The following is a 22615-nucleotide window of genomic DNA, read 5'->3' on the forward strand; positions in this document are numbered from 1 at the left end:
AGAGACTACAGAGGCATGCACACAGCTGGAGGGGCTCTTGGCCCACATGGGCACAAACACGTAAAAGGTACTTACGCAGGCACACACCTACAGGGTACTTCCTGGGCCTGCAAGTACACACCCACAAGGAGCTCACACACAGAGGATCCAGAGGCACACACACAACCTGAGGGGCAATCCCAGAGCCCGTGGGCACATTACACACTCACAGAGTCATTCACACACTCAGAGTGGGTGGATTCATGTACATAGCCAGGGTGCCCCTGCACACGATCACACATCTGGAAGGAGCTCACGCAGGCACACACCTAGAGGGCGCTGCCAGGGCCCCAAAGCACACGCGCACCTAGGTGTTCCACAAGCACACACCCAGAGGACGTAGACGCATGCCTAGGGGGCGCTCGCACGGCCCACGCTCCCACGCACGCACACACACCCCTGCCCTGCCTCCCACCCGCCTCCGCCTCTGCCTCCGCCTTCTGGGAGGCTCGAGCCGGTGCGAGGCGGTTCGGCAGCCGCCGGACGGGCTCCGATCCAGGGTGGTGCGGGGCCTGTGCGGGGGAGCCCGGAGGCGCGGCCGGCATGGAGGCGCTGCTGCTGGGCGCGGGGTTGCTGCTGGGCGCCTACGTGCTTGTCTATTACAACCTCGTGAAGGCCCCGCCCTGCGGTGGCATAGCCAGCCTGCGCGGCCGCACGGCTGTGGTCACGGGTGAGTGCCGGAGGCCGGGCGCGCTGGTGGCGGGGAGGCCGGGCGGCGGGGTCAGCGGCCCGTCCGCCTCGGCTCAGCTACCGCCCGCCCACCGCAGGCGCCAACAGCGGCATCGGGAAGATGACGGCGCTGGAGCTGGCGCGCCGGGGAGCGCGCGTGGTGCTGGCCTGCCGGAGCCGGGAACGTGGTGAGGCGGCGGCCTTCGACCTCCGCCAGGTGAGGGGGAGAGGGTGAGCAACAAACGAACACACCCGGACACGGAGTGGGTGAACAGAGCGGCTTCCTCAACTCTGGTCGTTAAGTGCAGAAAAGAGGGTCTGCTGGTGCTCTGGCCACACAGGGAAGGGACACCAGACGAAAGCTAGGAAGTGGGCTTTTTGAAGGAAGTAATTGCTGTTCCTAAGATGTTTAAGGATCGGTAAGAGTTACACTAATGAAAGACAGTAGGGAAGGGAACAGCAGAGGGAACAGCATATGCAAAGGCCCTGAGGCAAGAGAGCTGATTTGATTTAGGGGGGGAAAAAAACTGAAAGAAAAGATCTATTGAGTCTGTATGGAGCGCGAAATATGGAAGAAAGAGGCAAAATGAAGAGGCTGGAGCCCCTGAGCCAGAGCTAGGTTCTGGAGGCACTTCTAGATCCTTTTGAAGAACTCGGATTTTATAGGATGAGCAGTGGAGATACAGTGAAGCATTGGATCTGTCAGAATAGCAGGGTGTGGACTCAGTAGGGTATGGACTGTCAGAATAGCATTTTGAAATGAAACCCTCGGTGGCTATCGGAGCCTGGACTGGAGAGGACAGGAGTGGATGAGGGGAGACCAATGAGAAGTCTGTTGCAGATTTTAGGATAAGCAATAATGGGAAGAGGGAATGATAATAATAACAGCAAGTACTACCTACACAGTGCTGACTGGGTGCCAGGCACTGTTCTAAGCGTTTTACATTATATTAACTCACTGAATCCTCACAACTCCATGAAATAGGTATTACCTTGGTCCCATTATTCAGGGAGAAACCTGAGCCCCAGAGAGGTTAATGTCACACTCTATCTAATAAAAGGCAAAGTCAAAATTTGCATCCAGAGTCCACATACTTGTCCACTACATTCTAATGCACAGGGGCAGATCTTAGTCAAAGTAGGGGGTGGACTCTCACAATTTGGTACCTGGGGAGAGGGAAGAGGAGAGAGGTGCCTGGTGACAAGCCCAGCCCTTGCTGCCCCACAGGAGAGTGGGAACAATGAGGTCATCTTCATGGCCTTGGACTTGGCCAGTCTGGCCTCCGTGCGGGCCTTTGCTACTGCCTTCCTGAGCTCTGAGCCACGGCTGGACATCCTCATCCACAATGCCGGTGAGGGGCAGCAGGTCCTGCAGGGGGGCAGAGGGTGGGCAACCGTCCCCTCCAGCCAGGCCTTACCAAGGGGCAGTGGATGTATGGAAAGGGTGCCCCCTACCGCTGTCTCACAAACGGGGACACTGAGGCCTTCGGGGATCCCTCTGGAGCAGTTGCTCATATCTAGCCCCCGCCCCAGGGATCAGTTCCTGTGGCCGGACCCACGAGCCATTTAACCTGCTGCTGCGAGTGAACCACATTGGCCCCTTCTTGCTGACACATCTACTGCTGCCGCGGCTGAAGACATGCGCCCCCAGTCGCGTGGTGGTGGTATCCTCAGCCGCCCACCGGCGAGGGCACCTTGACTTCACACGCCTGGACCGCCCAGTGGTGGGCTGGCAGCAGGAGCTGCGGGCATATGCCGACAGTAAGCTGGCCAACGTGTTATTTGCCAGGGAGCTCGCCACTCAGCTTGAGGGTACTGGTGTCACCTGCTATGCGGCCCACCCAGGTAAGGCCTGGCTTTCTGACTGCTCTGCTTTGCTTTGATTCCCCCTCTCCCGTCCTCAACCCATCCTGTGCTCCCTCAGCCTCTCATTGAGCCACAGAAGCTCAGAACAGGAAGGAAGCATGGTACAAGGAGAGACCTATTCCTTGCTGATCTTGGAAGGAGGCTCTCCTTGTCTGGGTTCTTCCTCTCACACCACTAATTCAGATGCTGACTCCTGGGTAGGGAATGGCAATGAATAAAACCCAGGTTCTCACCCCAAGAACCCATCCATATGACTGAACTCAGCATACGATGATGGTGATGATGATGATGATAGCTAATAATTATTCATTCGTTCAAAAAGCATTTGCTGAGTACCTACTATGAACCAGGCATTAATCTTGGTGCTGGGAATAGAGCAGTGAACTTAAAACAAAGACCCTTTCCTTGTAGAATTTACATTCTAGTTTGGGGAGGGGGAGGACTGCTAATAAATAAATATTTACAATGACAGGTGATGATAAAGTGCCATGGGAAAGATAAAGCACAGTGACGGGGATATGAAATGACGGGAGGTGCTGCTTTTTCTGCGGCAGGCAAGGAAGAGGTATCACTGAAAAGGTGACATTTGAGTAGAGGCCTGAAGGAGATGAACCAACCATGTGGCTTTCGGGGGAGAAGAGTATAAAGAACAGACTGATAGCAAGTGCAAAGGCCCTGAGGCAGAAGTGCCTGGTGTGCTTGAGAAAGACCAAGAAGCCCCATGTGGCTGGAACAAAGTGAGAGGAGGAGAGTGACAAGAGATGAGGTATAGAGATGGGCTGGGTCATCCAGGGTCTAGAAGTCCACTGTAAGCATTTCAGCTTTTAGTCTGAGTGACTTAGCTGATGAATAAAACCCATCTCTGCCTTACAGAACAGATCACAGAATAACAAGATCTGTCCTACGCATTTTACCATACTGCATTTTATTTTATTTTTTATTTTTTCAGAGAGAGCGTACGAGCAGGGGAGAGGGGCAGAGGGAGAAAGGGAGAGAATCTTAAGTAGGCTCCACGGTCGGCACAGAGCCTGATGCAGGGCTTGATGCCACGACCCTGGGATCGTGACCTAAGCCAAAATCAAGAGGTGGACACTCAACCAACTAAGCCACCCGGAAACCCCTACCATACTACATTTTAGATGGTCTTTGCCTAAGGCTCACTTTATTTAATTTATTAATTAACTATTAATTTATTAATTAACTTATTTAATTTATTAATTAACTATTTAATTATAATAGTGACAGTAATCATCACAACTAACATTTATCAAGCTTTTATTACACTCCACATCTCTAATGTCCAAAACAGTGGCTGGTCTACCATAGGTGTTAGTTAATATATGTTTGCTGGCTAAACAAAGGAGCGGGACTTGAGCTAGGAAAAAAGATGTCTCCTCAGGCAGGGGACACAGCATGAAGAAACTGGGGCATGAGGAGGTATAGGAGTTTAGATGGAGAGGAGGAAGCTTGCTGTTGAAATGAGTGAGGTCACCCTGTGGGGGTCCTGAATGCCCACCAAATACTCTCCTGGTTTCCCTGGAACTGGACTCCATTCCCCACTCCCTTGTAGCCTCGTTCTTATTGCTCTTCTCCTGGGTCCTCACCCACTCCTGCCTTTCTTCCCATCCACAGGGCCTGTGAACTCAGAGCTATTCCTGCGCCACGTTCCTGGATGGCTGAGCCCACTTCTGCGCCCACTGGCTTGGCTGGTGCTGCGGACGCCAAGAGGGGGTGCCCAGACACCCCTGTACTGCGCTCTACAGGAGGGCATTGAACCTCTCAGTGGGAGATATTTTGCCAATTGCCATGTAGAGGAGGTGCCCCCAGCCGCCCGGGATGATCGTGCGGCCCACCGGCTGTGGGAGGCCAGTAAAAGGCTGGCAGGGCTTGGGCCTGGCCAGGATGCCGAACCTGACGAAGACCCCCAGCCTGAGGACCCAGGGACCCCATCTTCCCGGAGCAGCCCCCTCTCTGAGGAGCCCACAGTTTCTGAACCCCATGCCATCCCTCACAATTCACCAGACTTGTCTAAGGTCACACACCGAATTCAGGTTAAAACTGAACCTGAGCCCTAAATCTCCTAATCCCCAGGCTGGGGTACTTTCCATGGCACTTGGTGGCCCTTGAAAACCTGAACTGCATGCCAGGCCATGCCTTGGGCACTGAGGGGTTTGCAGGTTTTACCCCCATGGTTCCTTTCTGGAGCTTCAAGTTGTGTTCTTCTGAGCGGCTCTTTTCCTGGGGGAAGGAAATCATGGGCGATGATTTCTTCCTGAGAATAACAATAATCCCAGATTGAGAGGTGAGGGTGGGGGCGTGATTAATGTGCCAGACATTGCTTCTCAAGAATTTGAATTCTATGTTTCTGGTCCCCACTCTGGATGATGCTGATCGGCTCTGGATGAGGACGTGGGGGGTTGTGATTTGATGCACTGCCAACACGGAGATTTACTGAACTTGGGCCCGTTGCAACCACGTAGCCAGGTAGTTAAGTGACCCCCATTTGCAGAGGCGGGATTAGGCTGCACTGGTAACGGACTCGCCCAAGGTCTCCCCGCGGGTAAGAGCCGGAGCGGCGGGACTCCAGGGCCCCCGGCGGTAAGGTGGGGGCGGGGAGGTGAGGCAGGGCCGGGCGGTCGTTATGCAGGCGGCCGGGGGGAGGGGAGGGGGGGCGCCTTCCCGGGCGCTGTGGAGCTGGGCCTTGGGAAATGAAGCGCGTTGACTGCCGCCTCTCGCCCGCCGGCCCCGCCCTCCGCCGCTACACTTCCGGTGGGGCTGCAACCGCGGTGGGGCGCGGGCGGGCGCGCGGGCGGCCGCTGGGGGTGGCGGGATAGGCTGGGCGCGGCCGGCGGTGCGGGTGGTGCGGGCCGTGCCGTACAGGTCTCTGCGTTCCCCGCGGGCCCTCCGTCCCACCGGCGCCATGGGCAATTGCCACACGGTGGGGCCCAACGAGGCGCTGGTGGTTTCAGGTGAGAGGGCGGCGAGGGGGTTGGGTCTGGGGCGCCGGGGCGGAGAGGGTTGGGACGCGGGCTGTGCCCGCGAAGGTGGGTGAAGAGGGGGCGCGGGGTGGGTGCGGGGCTGGGGAGCTAGCGGGGACGGGCTAGGCCGGGGAGGGGCTCAGAGGGCGGAGGGCAGTGCGGAAGGTGGGGGCGCGGGTGTTGGGCCCGAGAACCTTACAGGAGGGGACCCCCATTCTCACACTTGCGGTGTTCCGAGCCCTCGAGACTCGAGACTCTCCCTCCCACTGCGTGTTTTCCCGTGTTTATTCCCTCCTGTTTCCGCCTCGTCCTTGGGCACGGTCTCCTCCCCTCTACTCCACTGTGGCCTAGGGGGTCCCGAACTGAGGCCGTGGGGAGGGGACCCGTGGTTCCCAGAACGTAGCGGTTTGGCTGGATTCCAGGGCCCGGCCCTTGGGGTGGGTCTCGAGGCTTTGGAGGGCAGGTGCCTGCCTGGGGATGGGGCCCTGGGACGGGGATCCTTTTGTTCCCGTTAATTCTGAGCGGGTTAGGGCTTGCTGGGGTTTACTGGCACTGCCCACCCCCGGAGATGCGGGTGCGGCCTCTACAGGTTGAGAAACCGGGTTCTGGCTGTGTCGCCACGGTTGCAAAATGCTACAGACTCCAGAATTTCTGGGAGCTTAGGTGGGGCTTGACTGCTGTGCTGGGGAAGGGAGAGGTATCTTTGCCTTAAGGCTGCTTTTTAAATTGTGTATTTGGGTATCTTGAGAGGTGGCTGAAGCCTTTCAAGCCACCGGTTTGTGCAACCCCTGGCTGGCTCACAGGTGCTGTGAAGGGTGGTTTCCTGACAGCTTGGAGGCCTGTGGCTGCAGGAATCCTTCAGGTCTTACTTCCTACTATCAATGTCAATTTCCAGCCTGTGTGCAGAGTTGTTAGGGCTGGCTACAGAAGTGGGTAGAAGAGGGTGAGCTAGACCAGGGTTTGTAGCTGCCCCTTGGGGAGGTGTGATGAATCCATTGGGAACTTTTACCCCAGAACATGGCCTCTGGCTCGGTTTGGATCTCAAAATCAGTCTCTCCACTGGGACAGGAAATCCTCGCCCTCCCTGATCAGGACCCTCCTACTCTTGTAGGGAAGAGCAGACAAGACCAGAGGTGGCCTTGGGATTTAGGAGGGAGACCCCCAGAGAGCACTGAGGCCAGACTTGCACCTGTCTCCCGGACCCCAGTCCTAAAGAAGACTTTTAGAACCCAAAAATCTGCATGGCACTTTCTCTGGTAGACTTTTCTTTCCGGAAGTCCAGACCCTGAGCTGAGGAGACAAAAGCTCCAATCCTGTCCCTGTGGAGAGACTAAGGGGTGAGAGGAGCACCTGAGTTAGGCTGCTCTGTACCTTCCACTTGCCGGAAATCTGGTCCTTTGGCCAGAGGCCAATGCAGTGGCCTCCCTCCCCTGTTTTAGGAGGGAGCGGAGGCAGTGCCGAGAATTGAGGGCACTGTAGTCAAGGAAGGGTAGGAGAGAAGAGGGAGGGATAAGGCTCAGGATAACAGAACCTGGGGATTTGAGCCGATCAGACGGATAGAGATGCAGCTCTCCCTCACAGAACTCCCAGCAGAGCAGGGCAGAGCAACCACTCCCGGCCCTACCCCCCACCAGGTTACTTAAGCCTGCATCTAGGTCTGGAGGCATCACATTCAGCCCAATTTGAGAAGGATGCCGTTCTCAAGGATGATCTCCTGGTCATCTTCTGCACCTGAAAAGGCTGGAGGATTTTCCTGGTTGTCTAACCTCCCTTCTTCATTCTGTAATATCAAACCTTTTTGTCTCTCTCTCTCTCTCTCTCTCTCTCTCTCTCCTTTTAGCAATTTTAAAGGGGGAATCCAAACACCATACATCTTTCTCTCATCTCTACAATAGGTCAGAGGTTCTTAACCTGGGGTCCGTGGGTAGAATTTAGAGGTCTGTGCGTTTGGATGGGGGAAAGACATGCTCCCGACCTTGTCACTAACCTTAATTGAAAGTTAGCCTTTCTTCGGATTATAAATGTCAGCCACAATCCATGATAGCATTAGCAGGTATTTTCCTACCATACTGCCATTGTAGCAGGTACCTTTGAGGTCATTTATCCTCTCACTGAATTCTGCTTCTGAAACCATCGCTACACTGTATGTTAACCAACTTGGATTTAAATAAAATTTCTTTAAAAAGTGAGTAGTTTTAGCATTCCTAAATTCTACTCCTGAAACCGTTACTACACTATATGTTAACTTAGATTTAAAAAAAAAAAATTTTTTACGCTCATCAGTACTTGAAGTTTAGCTAGTTATTAACCACTTGATTTTATTATTTAATGTGTTACTATTTCACACCTATTACTATGTATTACATGTCACACATTTGGTGGTTTTAATAATTTGATAACTTTCAGTATAATTGTTTCTTATGTATTTTATGCATTTATCAGCATTCCTGCATTGCTGGACTACTAACAGGGGCTGTGGCTCAAAAGAGGCTAAATCCCCCTTGTCTTCTGGAGTAGTGGGAAGAAGGTAGAAGAGAGGCAGGAAGGGAGCAGAATATTCCCGAGAAGGTAGAGGGATGGACTGGGTCTGGAGGGGCTAAGAGTGGGGCAGAGGTTGGCATGTGATTCTTCAGCTTGGATAAGGACAGGGCAAAGGCAAGTAAGTTGAGTTAGAAAAAGTGAGATAAAATTAGAAGAAACTTCCAGGTGTGAAGAGAGTGAAAACTAGGGACGTCAAGGAAGGGGCACCTGAGTGTCCTCTCTTGGGTGTGGTGCTCAGGCTGAGTGTGACCAGGAATCTGGGAGGGAGATGCCTTTCAGGGCAGGAAGCTGCTGGGGGTGGGGCAGGCTGGCAGTACGAGCTTCCTGTTGTTGCTACCCCTGGGAACTTGGCCATCTTGCCCTTGGCCTAGGCCCAGCTTCGGCTGTGGCAGCCTGCTCTCAAGGTCAAAGAATAAGTTAAAGGTAAAGGGTGGACACCCCCTTCCCCCACGCGATCCCACCCCACCTCTACTGCTTCCACCCCCAGCACAGTGAGAAGTGCCCTGGAGCCCGCTGGAGGCCCCAGCCCTCACCAGGCCCAAAGTGAAACAAGCTGTGATTTTTGACCCTTTCAGTTTCTCCAGATCCCGAGATGGCTTAGGTTTCAGGTTGACTGCTTGTCCTTAGAGGCCTCCCTTACCCCACTCCCCAGAGCAGAGAAGCCTACGCTAGCTTCCCTTGAGCAACAGCCTTGTGGACAGTTATTTCCCCCCCCAGAGAAACAGGCCTCTTTCCACCCCTACTCACACTGCGGGGCTGCGCCTTACTCCCTGGACTTCTGGCTCGGCTCCTTGCACACTGTGCACAGAGGCAGGCCCAGGAAACTGGGTTGGCTCTCGGGGAGCAGTCTCGGACACCAGTTCTTTAAGGTGACAGGCTTTCTGCACTAGTGAGGTCTTTGTCCTTCGCCTCCACCTGTCCAAAACTTGTCTCCAGTTCCCTGTTCTTTGTGTTGTCTCTGGTTCCGTTGTTGACTTCACCACCCACTCAAACCTGTACTCTGGAGGTGCACCCATGTGGTAGCCAATAGCCACTTAAATTTAAATTAAGTTAGAGGAGAGCCTAGGTGGTTCAGTCAGTTAGATGTCCAACTCTTGATTTCGGCTTGGGTTGTGATCTTGCGGTTCATGAGATCGTGCCCTGAGTCCGGCTTTCTGCTGACAGAGCGGACTCTGCTTGGGATTCTCTCTCCCTCTCTTTCTTCCCCTCTCCCATGTGTATGCGCATTCTCTCTCTCAAAATAAATAAACTTAAAAAAAAATTTTTTTATTAGAAATTCAGTTCCTCGGTTGTACCAGCCACATTTCCAGTCCTCAGTAAGCACATGTGGCTAGTGGCTGCCATATTGCACAGTGCAGCCATGGAACATTTCCACCCTCACAGTTCTCTTGGACAAGACTGCTCTAGAAGTTACTCCATGACATCAGCCACCATGTCTTGCCTAAGTCACTGCAAGAGGCTTCTACCCAATCTCCTTGGCCACCCCACCCCCTTCTTCCACCTTGTGCAAAGTGGTGTTTCTAAAAGGCAAATGTAATTTTGTTGCTCCTCACCTTAAATCCTTGTGTGACCAGCCCCCCGCCCCCCCCCCCCGCCCGCCATCACACACACACACACACACACACACACGCACACACACACACACACCCAGCTCTTTGGCCTGATACCTGAGACACTCTATGATCTGGCCTCTGCCCCTCTACCCTGCTTGTACCCCGCTGTGGGTCCTCAGAGACACTGTAACTCAACTACATGAAACTACCCCTGACCCTTGACCTTTGGAGGCACACACCCTAAGGCTTTCCTGGAAACTGAAGTCTGTGAATACAGAAATGATGACACCCACTGGCTTTTTCCCAAATCCCATTTCCTTTGAATCATCTGTTTCCTGCACATTTTTCTGCACTGCCAGGAAACTGCCCCTCTAGCTTTTACTAAAGTTTTCTTGAACTCGGTGAATAATTTTGGTATTCTCAGTTCACAACAAGAATTTCAGGAATTGGGTTTTCTCACTTCTGCATAGACATTATGCCAGCATGCTGGACATGTCTACAGCTGGATCCGAGTTGGGGCCCGATTCAACATTCTGTTTAGCTGATATAGTTTTCAGGAACCACTTCCTTAAAAAAAATTTTTTTTTTTTTTTTACATTTGTTTATTTTTGAGAGACAGAGAGAGACAGAATACAAGCGGGGGAGGGGCAGAGAGAGAATGAAACACAGAATCTGAAGCAGGCTCCAGGCTCCGAGCGGTCAGCACAGAGCCTGACACGAGGCTCAAACCCATGAACTGTGAGATCATGACCTGAGCCAAAGTCGGACGCGTAACCAACCGAGCCACTCAGGCGCCCCATAGGAACGAACCACTTCCTTTTCAGGCATTTTCTCTTTGTCTCCACTTCTGCCACTGGTACCACAGGTTGACCTTTGTTTTGAGGCCTTGCCTTCCCCATTCACTCCCATAAGAAGTACACAGTCACTCTGAAGCCCTGGAAGTAGAGAACCAACCTTACTGAGATGTGTCTGCTGGGCATGAGCAAGGATCCCATCTTGGCTCCAAGACACCTCCCTCCCTTCAGCCTCCCGGGGCCCCCCCACCCCCCATGTGCCCTGCACCCCTTCTTGTTCTGCACACTCCCTGGTACATGGTATTACAATTATCTCAGGAAAAGTTCCCACCTCCTTCAAGGTAGAAATTGTAGGGGCGCCTGGGCGGCTCAGTCGGTTAAGCATCCAGCTTCAGCTCAGGTCATGATCTCACGGTTCATGAGTTCAAGCCTCACGTCAGGCTCTGTGCCCACAGCTCAGAGCCTGGAGCATGCTTTGGATTCTGTGTCTCCTTCTCTGCCCCTCCCCCACTCGTGCTCTGTCTCTCTCTCAAAAATAAATTAACATTAAAAAAAGATAGGAATTATAGGGGCGCCTGGGTGGCTCAGTCGGTTGAGGGCCGACTTCGGCTCAGGTCACGATCTTGCGGTCCGTGAGTTCGATCCCCGCATCGGGCCCCTGTGCTGACAGCTCAGAGCCCAGAGCCTGTTTCAATTCTGTGTCTCCCTCTCTCTGACCCTCCCCCATTCATGCTCTGTCTCTCTCTGTCTCAAAAATAAATAAACGTTAAAAAAAAAAAAATTAGGGGCGCCTGGGTGGCGCAGTCGGTTAAGCGTCCGACTTCAACCAGGTCACGATCTCGCGGTCCGTGAGTTCGAGCCCCGCGTCAGGCTCTGGGCTGATGGCTCGGAGCCTGGAGCCTGTTTCCGATTCTGTGTCTCCCTCTCTCTCTGCCCCTCCCCTGTTCATGCTCTGTCTCTCTCTGTCCCAAAAATAAAATAAAAAAAAAAAAAAAAAAAAAAAGTAAAAAAAAAAAAAAAAAAATTAAAAAAAAAAAGATAGGAATTATAAATTAAAAAAAAGATAGGAATTGTATCTTCATCTCTTTATTCCTAGCACAGAAACAGTCTACGTGTTTGCTGAATGAATGGTTAAATGAAAGATGAAGCTTTTCCTGCTCACTCCTGCCCACTGACTTCTGTTCTCTGAAAGTACTTACATTCGGAACCACTCATTGGATAGCCTTCTTTCTATGCAAATTGTCTACCAAATTGTCTGTCTCCCTTTTTTTTTTTTATTTAAAAATTTTTAATGTTTATTTATTTTGGGGAGAGATCGAGAGCAGTTGGGGGAAGGACAGAGAGAGAGGGAAAAGCAGGCTCCAGACTCTGAGCTGTCAGCACAGAGCCCAATGCAGGGCTGGAACTCACGAATTGCGAGATCATGATCTGAGCTGAAATCAGAGGCTTAACCGACGGAGCCACCCAGGCACCCCTGTCTGTCTCTCATTTCTGTGTAAGCTCAGCACCCAACAGTGGGGCTTGTCAACTGTCAGAGTGAGTAAAGACCCAGAGTTGCTGTTGGAGGGATGGGGGGTAGACAAACCCAAGAACTGACTGACCAGCAGTGGTTTGCTTTGCTCTCCAGGGGGCTGTTGTGGTTCCGACTATAAACAGTACGTGTTTGGCGGCTGGGCCTGGGCCTGGTGGTGTATCTCCGACACTCAGAGGTAAGGGCCCAGGGGCTGGGGAACCTGGCATCCTGGTGGGCAAGGGAGAAAAGGGTTTCCAGCCTTCCCCGCTTCACCCCCCCGGTCAGCTAGAGCATCCTCCCTTGCCACATTCCCATGCTGGGGGTCTCCTAAGAAGCAGGTGAGATGGGTTGCACAGGGACACAGGGGGTCTGTCTGCGGGCACCTTCTCCTTAGTGGGTATGCTTTTTCCACCGGAGACATCACTTCTGTCCCAGAGAATCCAGGGTCATGCCCAAGCAGAATCCTGACTCCCTGAGCCTAACTCAGTTATTCTTGCAGCCCTATTCCCTGTGGAGAGGAAGGGCCGAAGAGACCCACACACGCCCTCACCCGTGCAGGCCTGGACAGTGTAGACAGGGCTAAAGGGCAGAGAATGACGGATGCACATTGTGAAGGGCTCCATGATAGCCGCAGCTTACCAACAGGGGGTGGGGATCTAAGGAACTGGTGCCGGGCTGGGCAAAACAGGTCTGGACCTCCTCAGTCAGTCTGGAAAGACTCACCAGAGGAAGGGACATTGCAGCCCCCCAGAGGGCCCACCATCCGGCTCTCCCTGGGGCTCCCCCAGAACCCTCAGCGGGACCAGACTTGGCCTGGGCCTCTCCTGGCTCCCTCACTGCCTACCCACAAGGAGAAGAGGTGTGCCAGCCACTTTTCCACCGTCACCCCCTTCCTGACTATGCCCAGATCCTTCCAGGCCAGAACCCACGCAACAGGGAGGGGAAGTGATGGTCACCCCGGAGGGAAAACAGCAGCGATTGCAGTGGAAATCCCCCTCTGGCCCAGCCCCCCCAGTCAGCAGAGAGAGGCCCTCCGTGGCTGCGCCGAGCTCTACGCTTGAGACTCCAGGGGGACTGAGGGTGTTGGCCAGGGTCAGGGCCATGGGGAAGCAGGTCACCTTTTTAACTTCACTGATTTCTCGTAACCCCCTCTGCTCTCCCCTCACTTTGTTCTGCCCGAGTTGAGGAATCCTGGGGGACTCTCCTGGCTCAAGGCCAAAAGTGTCCGAGAGTAACCAGCACTGATCACAACTTCTCAGGAGGACACAAGGCCCTCCTGAGTGGGCCAGTGGCCTGTCGGAAGCCATGGGGTGCCCTCTCCAGAGGTACTGTCACCCCACCCCACATGCCTTGCAGTCCTGCGATGACCGAGTAAGTCGTCCAGACACTGCGTTACAGCCAGTCCTGGAGAGTTTGCAACTTTACCCAGAGACTTGTCCCGTGCAGGCATCCACTGCTAGGGTGACACGCCTGCAGCCCTTTCTCTACGGTCTTGGCACCCCCTCCTGCTTTTTGCTCCAGGCAGCAGAGCCCAGGACAGGAGAGCCAAGCTTCTCTGACAGTACGTTTGGAAGTAAGGAGTGGAGGGCCTTGTACGTCATCCTGGGAAACTGACCTCACACACCCAGGCTTAGCATTCTCCCTCTGGTGCCACTTGCTGGGTGGTCTAAGCCTGGAGCCCGCCCCTTCCTGGGCTCTGTGTCCAAGGGCAGTCCCTTCCCCGACCCCTAGCCTACCTGAAGGACGTCTCTACAAGCTGGGGCTTCTATTTCCCCAGGCCGGCAGGAAGAGCCCCTCAGGTCAGAGTAGAGGCTTCTAACCCAGCCTGGATTCTAGCCTCCCCTTCGAGATACTTTCCGCACACCGCCCTCCAGGTCCCCCACCTCCGTTGTCAGCCGTTCTTCGCCAGGCTCGATGAAGCCCTGCCTGCTGCACTTTGCCGCCACATCCTGTGCTGTCCTGAGGCCCTGATGTGGCAGCTCTCTCTCCCTTACCTGAGTGAATCCTCCACCTCTGGCATCTGAGCTGCAGCCTCCTGTCTTCCCTCCTTCCTTCCCTCCTTCCCTCCCTCTCTCCTATCTCCCTCTCTCCTCCTTCCCCAGAAGAGAGCTTAGTGGGTTCCTGTCTGAGTCCTCTCAGGCCAAGGAGTGCCAGTGTCAGGGGCTCAAATGAAGGCAACCTTTCCACATCTGCACGGCCAGAGCCCCCCGGGCTGGCACTGTGCTGGGTGAGGCGGGGCTCCCATCCCCCACCCCCATCCCCCAGTCTGCCTGCCTCTGCTCCTTCAGCTTCTGCCACCGTCCTCCCTTCTTCTGGTTGAAGGAAACTGTCCACGCTGTCAGCATCCCGGCTTCTGCCTGGCCTGCCACCCTGCACACACTCGCACACACGTGCTGCACGAGGGAGGCCCAGCTAGGGTGGCCTAAACAGCTTCAAGACGCTTCATTTTGTTTGCCATGACTCTCTTTGCCTCTGCCCAACTTTGGAAATCCCAAAGTGAATTACCCCGTCACCTCCCAGTTGTCCCTGTGAATATTGTGGGAGGGACACACTTTCTTCTCCAGCCTTCCTTGACACCTAGCCCCCCAAATCAGAAAATCCAAGGTTTTCTTTGGGCTTTCCTGGCCCTAAATTGCCTACTTAGTGATATGTAACACAAACCCAAGCAGGATTTGGTATTTGCTGTGGTTCATTAATCCCCAGAGTGGCCTCTTCTGTCCAATTTCTGGAAACACAGGCTTGCCTGTGTTTGGAGAGTAGAGCTAACACTAAGTCTCCCAGACTCTCCTGCCAGGAGTCTGCCAGGAGTTTCCTGGGAAAGTGAGGTGGTGGGCAACGCAGGTGCCCTGTGCACAGGCCTCCCGACCTCAGGTCGTAGGCTTTTTCCCCAGCCCAGCCGCTCCTCCTTAGAGGGGTATGGGAAAAGAGACCCAGAGGCCTCAGGCCAGCGAGGGGCCTTCCTCTGTCCCCCTACAACCCTAGGCTGAGCTGGCAGTAGAGGGCTAAATTACTAAGAGCAACCCCGCCCTGCCCCAGGCATCCGGCATCGTTGCTTGTCTGGTAACCACTGTGTGTGTTTGCTGTGTCCCCTCCTACCCCTTCCTTTCCCTACCTCTCCCTCCCCCTGGCTGCTCCTCAGACTGTCTCTGGAGGTTATGACCATCCTGTGTCGCTGTGAGAATATTGAGACGTCGGAGGGGGTCCCGCTATTCGTAACAGGGGTTGCACAGGTAATAACCCACCTGCTTCCTCCTCTGTGTCTAACCTTCTCTCTTCCTGCCCAGCGGGGCCTAGCAGGCAGGAGCCAGATGGACTCCCCTCCGAAAGTGTGCCTCCCTCCCCTCTGTTCCCACCTGTGCTGCTGTGGGTGCCAGGATGGACCCCTAGAGATCCCCAGCTCCTTTGCCCTCACTGACTGGGGCTGCTAGTGGGGAAAGAGCAAGGGATTCTGGAACCCCTCCCAGGTCTGCTAGTGAATGTCCTTGGATGCCAAGGGGTAAGTTGAGGCAGGAGACACAGGCCCCTGTGTGCCAGAACTCGGCTGTCTGGACAGGAAGGGTTCAGTCCCAACCACTCCAGGTCCTGCGGAGCCCGTTGCCAGCCTCCCGTCCATGCTGACACCCCAGTGTCGAGCCCTAGCCCTCCTTCTCACAAGGCCAGAAAATGGGTCCCATGAAAAGTTCTGTTCGTCAGGCTCCTCCAATCTCCTTGACAGGCATCAGCAAAATGAGCCTTGGCCGTTCCCTGCTCCTAATTTTTGTTGAGAAGGCTTTGAGAAAATCTCTTGTCACTAAGATTTTAGTTTCCCTGTGTGTGAAGTAGGGGAATCATGTCCTCTACGTGTTCTGTAGGGATATTGGAAAGGCAAGTAAAACAACATGAGGGCTTTTTGAGATTTTTGGAAAAGAAGTGCTAGAAAAACCTAAGCCTTTATTATTAATCTGGTCTCACTCTGTGTGTGTGTGTGTGTGTGTGTGTGTGTGTGTGTGTGTGTGTGTATGTGTGCACGCACATGGGTGTGTGGTATTTTTAAAGTTCATTTATTTTATTTGAAAAAATTTTTTTAATGTTTATTTATTTTTGAGAGAGAGAGAGACAGACAGAGCATGAGCGGGGGAGGGGCAGAGAGAGAGGGAGACACGGAATCAGAAGCAGGCTCCAGGCTCCGAGCTGTCAGCACAGAGCCCAATGAGGGGCTCGAACCCGCTGACTGTGAGATCATGACCTGAGCCAAAGTCAGACGCTCAACCGACTGAGCCATCCAGGCACCCCAAGTTCATTTATTTATTTTGAGAGAATGTGAGAGAGCAAGCAGAGGAGGGGCAGAGAGAGGGGGAAAAGAGAATCCTAAGCAGGCTCCACGCTATCAGTGCAGAGCCCAACACAGGGCTGGATCCCACCAACTGTGAGATCGTGACCTGAGCCGAAATCCAAGAGCTGACCGCCCAACCAACTGAGCCACCCAGGTGCTCCCCAGTCTCACTTTGAAAAGCAAGTGGCCCGATGTCTCGCTCTTCACTGCCATGCAGCTATAGCCAATGAAACCCATTCCTGAGCCAGGGTGTTCGGTAACTCCCAGCACTTTCTTTGTAATATGCAGGTGGTCATCTTCATTGCTTCCCTCAGCAGCTCCCTGTTGAGCGCCTTCCCAGTTCCAGGCACTGCGGTGAGCATCAGAAAGCCCCTGCCCCCTCAGAGCCTGCATGCTGGGCGCCCGGACCGGAAGGGCCCAAACATCATCTTACCAATCCCCTTACCTTGCTGGAAATTGCCCTTCCGGCTTCTCAGGCACAACCCCGCACCACCTCTCCCTTCCTCACCCAGCCTGCCGGCTCTAACGGGGAAGGGGACTGTCCCCACCTTACCCACTCCTTGTAGCCGTGTGCAGGCAGGCTTCGGCACGGAGGCCTGACAAACTCAGAGCACTTTGTGTGGAACCAGTAGGGTCCCAGCCTCCCTCGACACCCTTGGCTAAAGAAACCCCGCTCTGCCTCCAAACCGCTACTGACTTGAGACAACTGCAGATACCTATGTCCCTTTTAAGCTGGGTGATGTGGACCCTGGAGATTGTCTGGGCCAGGAAGCCCTCGTGTGACCTCAGCCCCGGTTCCCCACTTGAGCCACCTGGGCCCAACCCCAGAGGGTAGGCTTCAAGTCCAGCCTGTTGCCAGGTGAAGGGACCGGGCAGGATTCCCCTGGCCAGGCGCAGACGCAGGGTCACCTCTGTCTCGGCCCGGCAGCGGGCATACTCCTAATATGCCAGGCTAGTAGGCAGGGCTCTCTGGGCAGCCTCCCGGGGTGCCTTGGGGACAGGTGAAGGCCCCTGGGAACGTTCAGATGGCACCCGTGGATGACCCACACAGCCCAGCCCGGAGTACCAGCGCTTACGTGTTTTTCCCAGGACACACACACACACACACACACACACACACACACACACACAGCTACACCTGGACTGTCCGCACTGGCCCAGACCACCCACAACCACTGCTCTACTTCCTTTCCCTACTCTGCAGGCCAGGCTCATCTGAGCAGACATGTGTGCCATGGGCAGAACACTTACACTGCTTCCCCCGGAGCCACCCGCACCCACGCTGCTCTGCCTTCCCACCCATCTCCCCACAGACTCCTGACTACGACCCCTCAAAGCGCCCACCCCACCCTCTGCAGCAGGACCTCTGGCCTGTCCCAGTCGGAGCAGTGAGGTATTGGACTCTCCCCACACCCCAGGCCCTGGGCCCCCAGACCCATGCCCCTGTTTTGCATTTCTTGGCAGGATTTCCCTAGAGATTATGACGTTGCAGCCCCGCTGCGAGGACGTAGAGACGGCCGAGGGGGTAGCTTTAACTGTGACGGGTGTCGCCCAGGTATAGTAACCCAGCAGCCCCACGCATGTCCGTTGAGCTGCCTCGTCCCTGTGCCGGGGTTTGGGGGGAGGAGGAGAGGACGGCAGCCAGGGGCAGTCTCCCTCCAGTGCCCCTTCCCCTGCCCCCCTTCCAAGAGAGGGTCATCGTCACCGGAATGTGCTCACTCGGCCTCTTGGCCACTCAGTAGGACTAACAGACACCCCTTCTCTCCTCAGCGGGCTCGCAAGAGACAGAACCAGTGCTGAGGGCTCCTGGCTCACTAACCCCACCCCATTCTTTGCAGGTGTTGGAAGTGCCACGCCCCAGAATCCAGGCCTTCCCTGTTCCCTGGGGAGGGGGCTAAAGGGGACCAGAGGGGAGGCCACGTGAGGCAGAGGAGTTGTCGGAGGCTGCTTTATGTTCCCAGCTCGGGGCCAGGGTGAGGGGCTTCCTGCTCCAGTCCAGTTCTCAACGTCACAGGGCAGCAAGGTGCAACCATGCTATAGGCTCCTGGTGAGGGGGTGGTTGGCTTAATACCTCGGGTATGAAAGGCAGGTGGATACCCACCCTCGGTGGCATCCCCCTGGACCTGTCTCCTGCCCTGTCCAGGCTCTCTTCCCTAGTCTGTGTATCTGTGTCCCTATCACTCATTTTCCTTTTTGCCCTCTCTGCCCCTCAGCCTGCAGGTCTCCCACCTGTGGGGAGACTGCATGGGAGGAATTGGCTAACGAGGGAATAGTGAGTGGGCTGAGGGTGGGGAGATGAGCCCCAAGTGCCCAGCAGAGAGGCCGTGTCAGGGCCCGAGGCTGCCAGTGAAGATAAAAATTGTCAGTGTAAGAATTCCATGTGTGCTCTCCCCACCAGAGGCCTCAGACAGACTCTGGCCCCTAGGCCTCCGGGTCTGAGAAAAGAGGGGAGGGGCACAGCCACCATCCTCCACATCTCTGGGTCTGGGGACTCCATCTGCCCCCCTCCAGCCTGGTTCAGGCGCCTCTGTGACTACTGGCAGGTGAAGATCATGACGGAGAAGGAGCTCCTGGCAGTGGCCTGCGAGCAGTTTCTGGGCAAGAACGTGCAGGACATCAAGAACGTCGTCCTGCAGACCCTGGAGGGACACCTGCGCTCCATCCTTGGTAAGGCCCTGCCCCTCCCAGGGACCCCTCTGCTGCCTTTGAGGAACCTCGCAGGCTCTCCAAGCCAGGGCCAGGGAGGGGCGTGGGGCAGGGCAGGGAGGTCTGTCAGTCCCACCAAGGTTTCCTTTCCAAACTTCCGGTGACTTGAGGCAAAGGGGAGGGCATTGGGATGGGGAGGCGAGGGGCCACCAGTCTGGCCAGGCTCCTGGTGTTGCTTGAGACACTTTTCCTCATCCAGCCTGGACTCTGCAAGAGGAGGCTCAGTGTTAAATACTGTGAAGAAGAAACCCTGGGAAGACCCAGCTCAGACTGCACTACGTGGGCATGCAGTCAGACTGCTGCTTGTATGTCTCGTCCCTTCTGCGGTGGGCTGGGCCCCCAGGGAACCAGCCCATGATCCCTCTGTTCCCAGGGACCCTCACCGTGGAGCAGATTTATCAGGACCGGGACCAGTTTGCCAAGCTGGTGCGGGAGGTGGCGGCCCCTGATGTCGGCCGCATGGGCATCGAGATCCTCAGCTTCACCATCAAGGTGCAGTGCGATAGGAAGGCTGCAGCCCCCCACGTCCCCCTGGGAGGGGGGTGTTGGCAGGAGGGGCACCTCTGTACCTATGACTCTTCCCAAGGATGACTCCCCCTTCCCTCCCAGGACGTGTATGACAAAGTGGACTATCTAAGCTCCTTGGGCAAGACACAGACTGCCGTGGTACAGAGAGATGCCGACATTGGGGTGGCCGAGGCCGAGCGAGACGCAGGCATCCGGGTACGTGGGCTTTCCTTCCTGCCCCCAGGGCCAGGGATCTCGGGGGGGTGGGACCATGGTAGGTTGAGGGAACCCTCAGCACCTGCCCCTCCTGCTGCCAGGAAGCCGAGTGCAAGAAGGAGATGCTGGATGTGAAGTTCATGGCAGACACCAAGATCGCCGACTCCAAGCGAGCCTTCGAGCTACAAAAGTCAGCTTTCAGTGAGGAGGTCAACATCAAGGTGAGGAGCCGTAGGGCATCCCAGGTTGGGGCTCAGGGCTCGGGACCTGGCAGCCAGCCTCTGACGTGCTGCCCTTCTTCCTGCCGCAGACAGCCGAGGCCCAGCTGGCCTATGAGCTGCAAGGAGCCCGTGAGCAGCAGAAGATCCGGCAGGAAGAGATTGAGATTGAGGTTGTACAGCGCAAGAAGCAGATCGCAGTGGAGGCACAGGAGATCCTGCGCACAGATAAGGAGCTCATTGCCACAGTGCGCTGTCCTGCCGAAGCTGAGGCCCACCGCATACAGCAGATCGCCGAGGGTGAAAAGTGAGCGCCCCTGGCTGAGGGGGGGACTAGTCAGGCTCCTCTCCCATCCACCTCTCCAGCCCCAGCGTGGAAGCCGCCTCTCCCAGCACCTGCTGACTGAGGTGGGGGTGTGCCGCCTTCCCAGTGGGATTGCTGTTGGGAAGGCTGAACTAGATAAAGGAGACCCGAGGGCCCGATATGGTACTTGGCACAGCGGGCATCCTGGCCAGTCCCTGGCTAGTCTCTCCCATTTGCATCTGGCAGCTGGTGGCCTCTCTCTGCCAGAGCCTGAAGAAGGCACCTCCCTCCTTAGGTCCCCAACCCCTGACACCCGGCAGAGCAGAGGGCTTGAGGGTTTGCTGGCCCCCAGGCAAGGCTTGAGGGCACCCTGGCACTTCGCACTGATGCTGCCTGGCCTGAACTCCTGCAGGGTGAAGCAGGTCCTCTTAGCACAGGCGGAGGCTGAGAAGATCCGCAAAATCGGGGAGGCGGAGGCAGCAGTCATCGAGGCGATGGGCAAGGCAGAAGCTGAGCGGATGAAGCTCAAGGCTGAGGCCTACCAGAAATATGGGGATGCAGCCAAGATGGCCTTGGTGCTGGAGGCCCTGCCACAGGTGAGGCCTTTGCCCCGGGGTGGATCCGGCTGGGCCTTGTCAGGAACACAGCAACGGGCTGGCTAGAAACATTAAATGTGAGAGCGCTCGGCAGTGGGGGGCAGGAACCCTGCAACAGGCACAGGCCCATCCCTGCCCCACTGGGTCTCACTGACCGTGGCTTGCAAATAAGAGCCACCCAAGCTGGGGTGGGGTTTAGGCGAGGTGGAGAAAGGAAGGGGAGATGCTGGACGGGGCAGGGCAGGAGGACAGAGCGCACCAAACCGAGCCCTCCCCCCACCTCCCCCACCTAGATTGCTGCCAAAATCGCCGCCCCGCTGACCAAAGTCGATGAGATTGTGGTCCTCAGTGGGGACAACAGCAAAGTGACATCGGAGGTAAACCGACTGCTGGCCGAGCTGCCGGCCTCTGTGCACGCCCTCACAGGCATGGACCTCTCTAAGGTGAGTGCTGGCCGTCTGCAGGTGGGGCAGTCACGGGCCGCAGAGCCGAGGCCTCACGGCGCCTCCCTTCCTTGCAGATACCCCTGATCAAGAAGGCCACCGGCGCACAGGCGTGAGGCTCCCAAAGGCCTACACCCGTCAGCAGCCGCCCGCCTCTCCCTCCAGCACCCGTTTTCCTACCACAGCGACAACGGGAACGCTACTGACTCTGGTGCCTTATTTTGTAGGGACCAGAAGTGCTGCGTGTTCAGGCCTTCTGTGGCTGTCTTCCCTTCTGTCCTGTCTCTAGCTGTCTCCTTCCTCTCCTCCCCCCACACCTTCACTTTCACTGCCACATTCATCTCGTTGGTCTCTTCCACCCTCCTCTCCCTGTACGTCTCCTCCTTTGTCTGTCTTTTTCTGTCCCTCTCTGCTCCCACCCTCTACACACATCATGTAGTTTAAGCTAAAGATGTGTATTATAATCACTGTCTGTCTCGGGGGGCAGTAGCCCTGCTGCTCCTCAGAATCCTGGTGCCTTGAAGTTCTCTGTGCATCTGTCCATCCTCCCCGTGGCCCTTGCCAAAATTCGGCATGGGTGCGGAGGGTCTGGGTAGGATGGCCACCCTCCCTTCTCTTGGCTTGGTCTTCCCAGCCCTAAACCCGACCCCAGGAAGTCCCCAGCCTCACCCGCTCCAGACCCCCTCGGCCTAGCCGGGCACTGCCCTACTTCAGCCTCCCCCAGCCCCAGGCCTGCTCTCCTACTTAACCTCTCTCTCTCTACCCAGGGGCAGAGGCAAGGCCTCCTGTCTACAGCAGCTCCCTCAGTTTACTACTGCCTTAGGAGGCCCCTGCTTGTGCTCAGGGAAGTCCCCTTCATGGACATGTCCCTACTAGGTGGAGTGGGGCTTGGTCCCAACTCTGCTAAACTCTTTTGGGATCAGGGTCTAACCCCACTGGGGACTAGAAGGTGTGTAGACCGTCTTCCTGCTAGGGCTGTGCTGTCCTGGGTATCGGGCCAGGCCCTTCCAGTGAGCAGGGCTGTGCCAACCCTATACAGAGTTGAGTGCTGTAGACTGGCCAGACTCTTATCATATCCCCCGTGCCATCTTTCCTTCTGGCCAGAGTGATAGGGTTCCAGCCATGGGGAAGCAGCCCAGTCCTCTGTCTTCTTGCTCTAGTGGAGACAGAAGAGCCCGGGGCCCAAGCATCCTGGCAGGGGTGCTGTGGGTGTCCAGAGGTCCCAGTGTCCCACTTCTGGCTCTGCCCCAGCCTGTGTAGCTGTTCCTGCATGTGGATGCTGCATGTCTGGTCTGGGGCTTGGATGCTGCACTGCCCCATTGCCTGTCCCTTCTGGTAAAATAAAGATCTGTTATGCCTA

At 55.7% G+C, this 22615-nt stretch overlaps 2 protein-coding genes across 7 annotated transcripts; both read left to right on the forward strand.

Moving 5' to 3' along the window:
• Positions 1-425: 425 nt before the first annotated feature.
• DHRS13 (dehydrogenase/reductase 13) lies at positions 426-4938 on the forward strand. Of its 2 annotated transcripts, none has more exons than XM_019423741.2 (5): positions 426-709; positions 807-925; positions 1937-2060; positions 2230-2553; positions 4207-4938. In XM_019423741.2, the coding sequence occupies exons 1-5, from the start codon at positions 583-585 to the stop codon at positions 4647-4649; spliced, it is 1137 nt and encodes a 378-aa protein (XP_019279286.1). In that variant the 5' UTR covers positions 426-582; the 3' UTR covers positions 4650-4938. The 2 variants fall into 2 exon arrangements, with proteins under 2 accessions (XP_019279286.1, XP_019279287.1); XM_019423742.2 differs by having other exon boundaries at positions 430-709; positions 2242-2553.
• Positions 4939-5257: 319 nt separating this feature from the next.
• Positions 5258-22615, forward strand: FLOT2 (flotillin 2). Of its 5 annotated transcripts, none has more exons than XM_019423736.2 (11): positions 5258-5543; positions 12068-12149; positions 15093-15183; positions 18809-18932; positions 19345-19463; positions 19581-19694; positions 19796-19915; positions 20005-20219; positions 20629-20812; positions 21106-21255; positions 21333-22615. In XM_019423736.2, exons 1-11 carry the CDS (start codon positions 5495-5497, stop codon positions 21369-21371), a joined length of 1287 nt encoding a protein of 428 aa, XP_019279281.1. In that variant the 5' UTR covers positions 5258-5494; the 3' UTR covers positions 21372-22615. The 5 variants fall into 5 exon arrangements, with proteins under 5 accessions (XP_019279281.1, XP_019279280.1, XP_019279285.1 ...); XM_019423735.2 differs by lacking the exon at positions 15093-15183 and adding an exon at positions 17730-17820 and having other exon boundaries at positions 5376-5543; XM_019423739.2 differs by lacking the exons at positions 5258-5543; positions 15093-15183 and adding exons at positions 16554-16619; positions 17730-17820 and having other exon boundaries at positions 12095-12149.

Source organism: Panthera pardus, unplaced genomic scaffold (genome assembly GCF_024362965.1).
Source record: "Panthera pardus isolate Hobbes unplaced genomic scaffold, ASM2436296v1 HiC_scaffold_3, whole genome shotgun sequence".
NCBI lineage: Eukaryota > Metazoa > Chordata > Mammalia > Carnivora > Felidae > Panthera > Panthera pardus.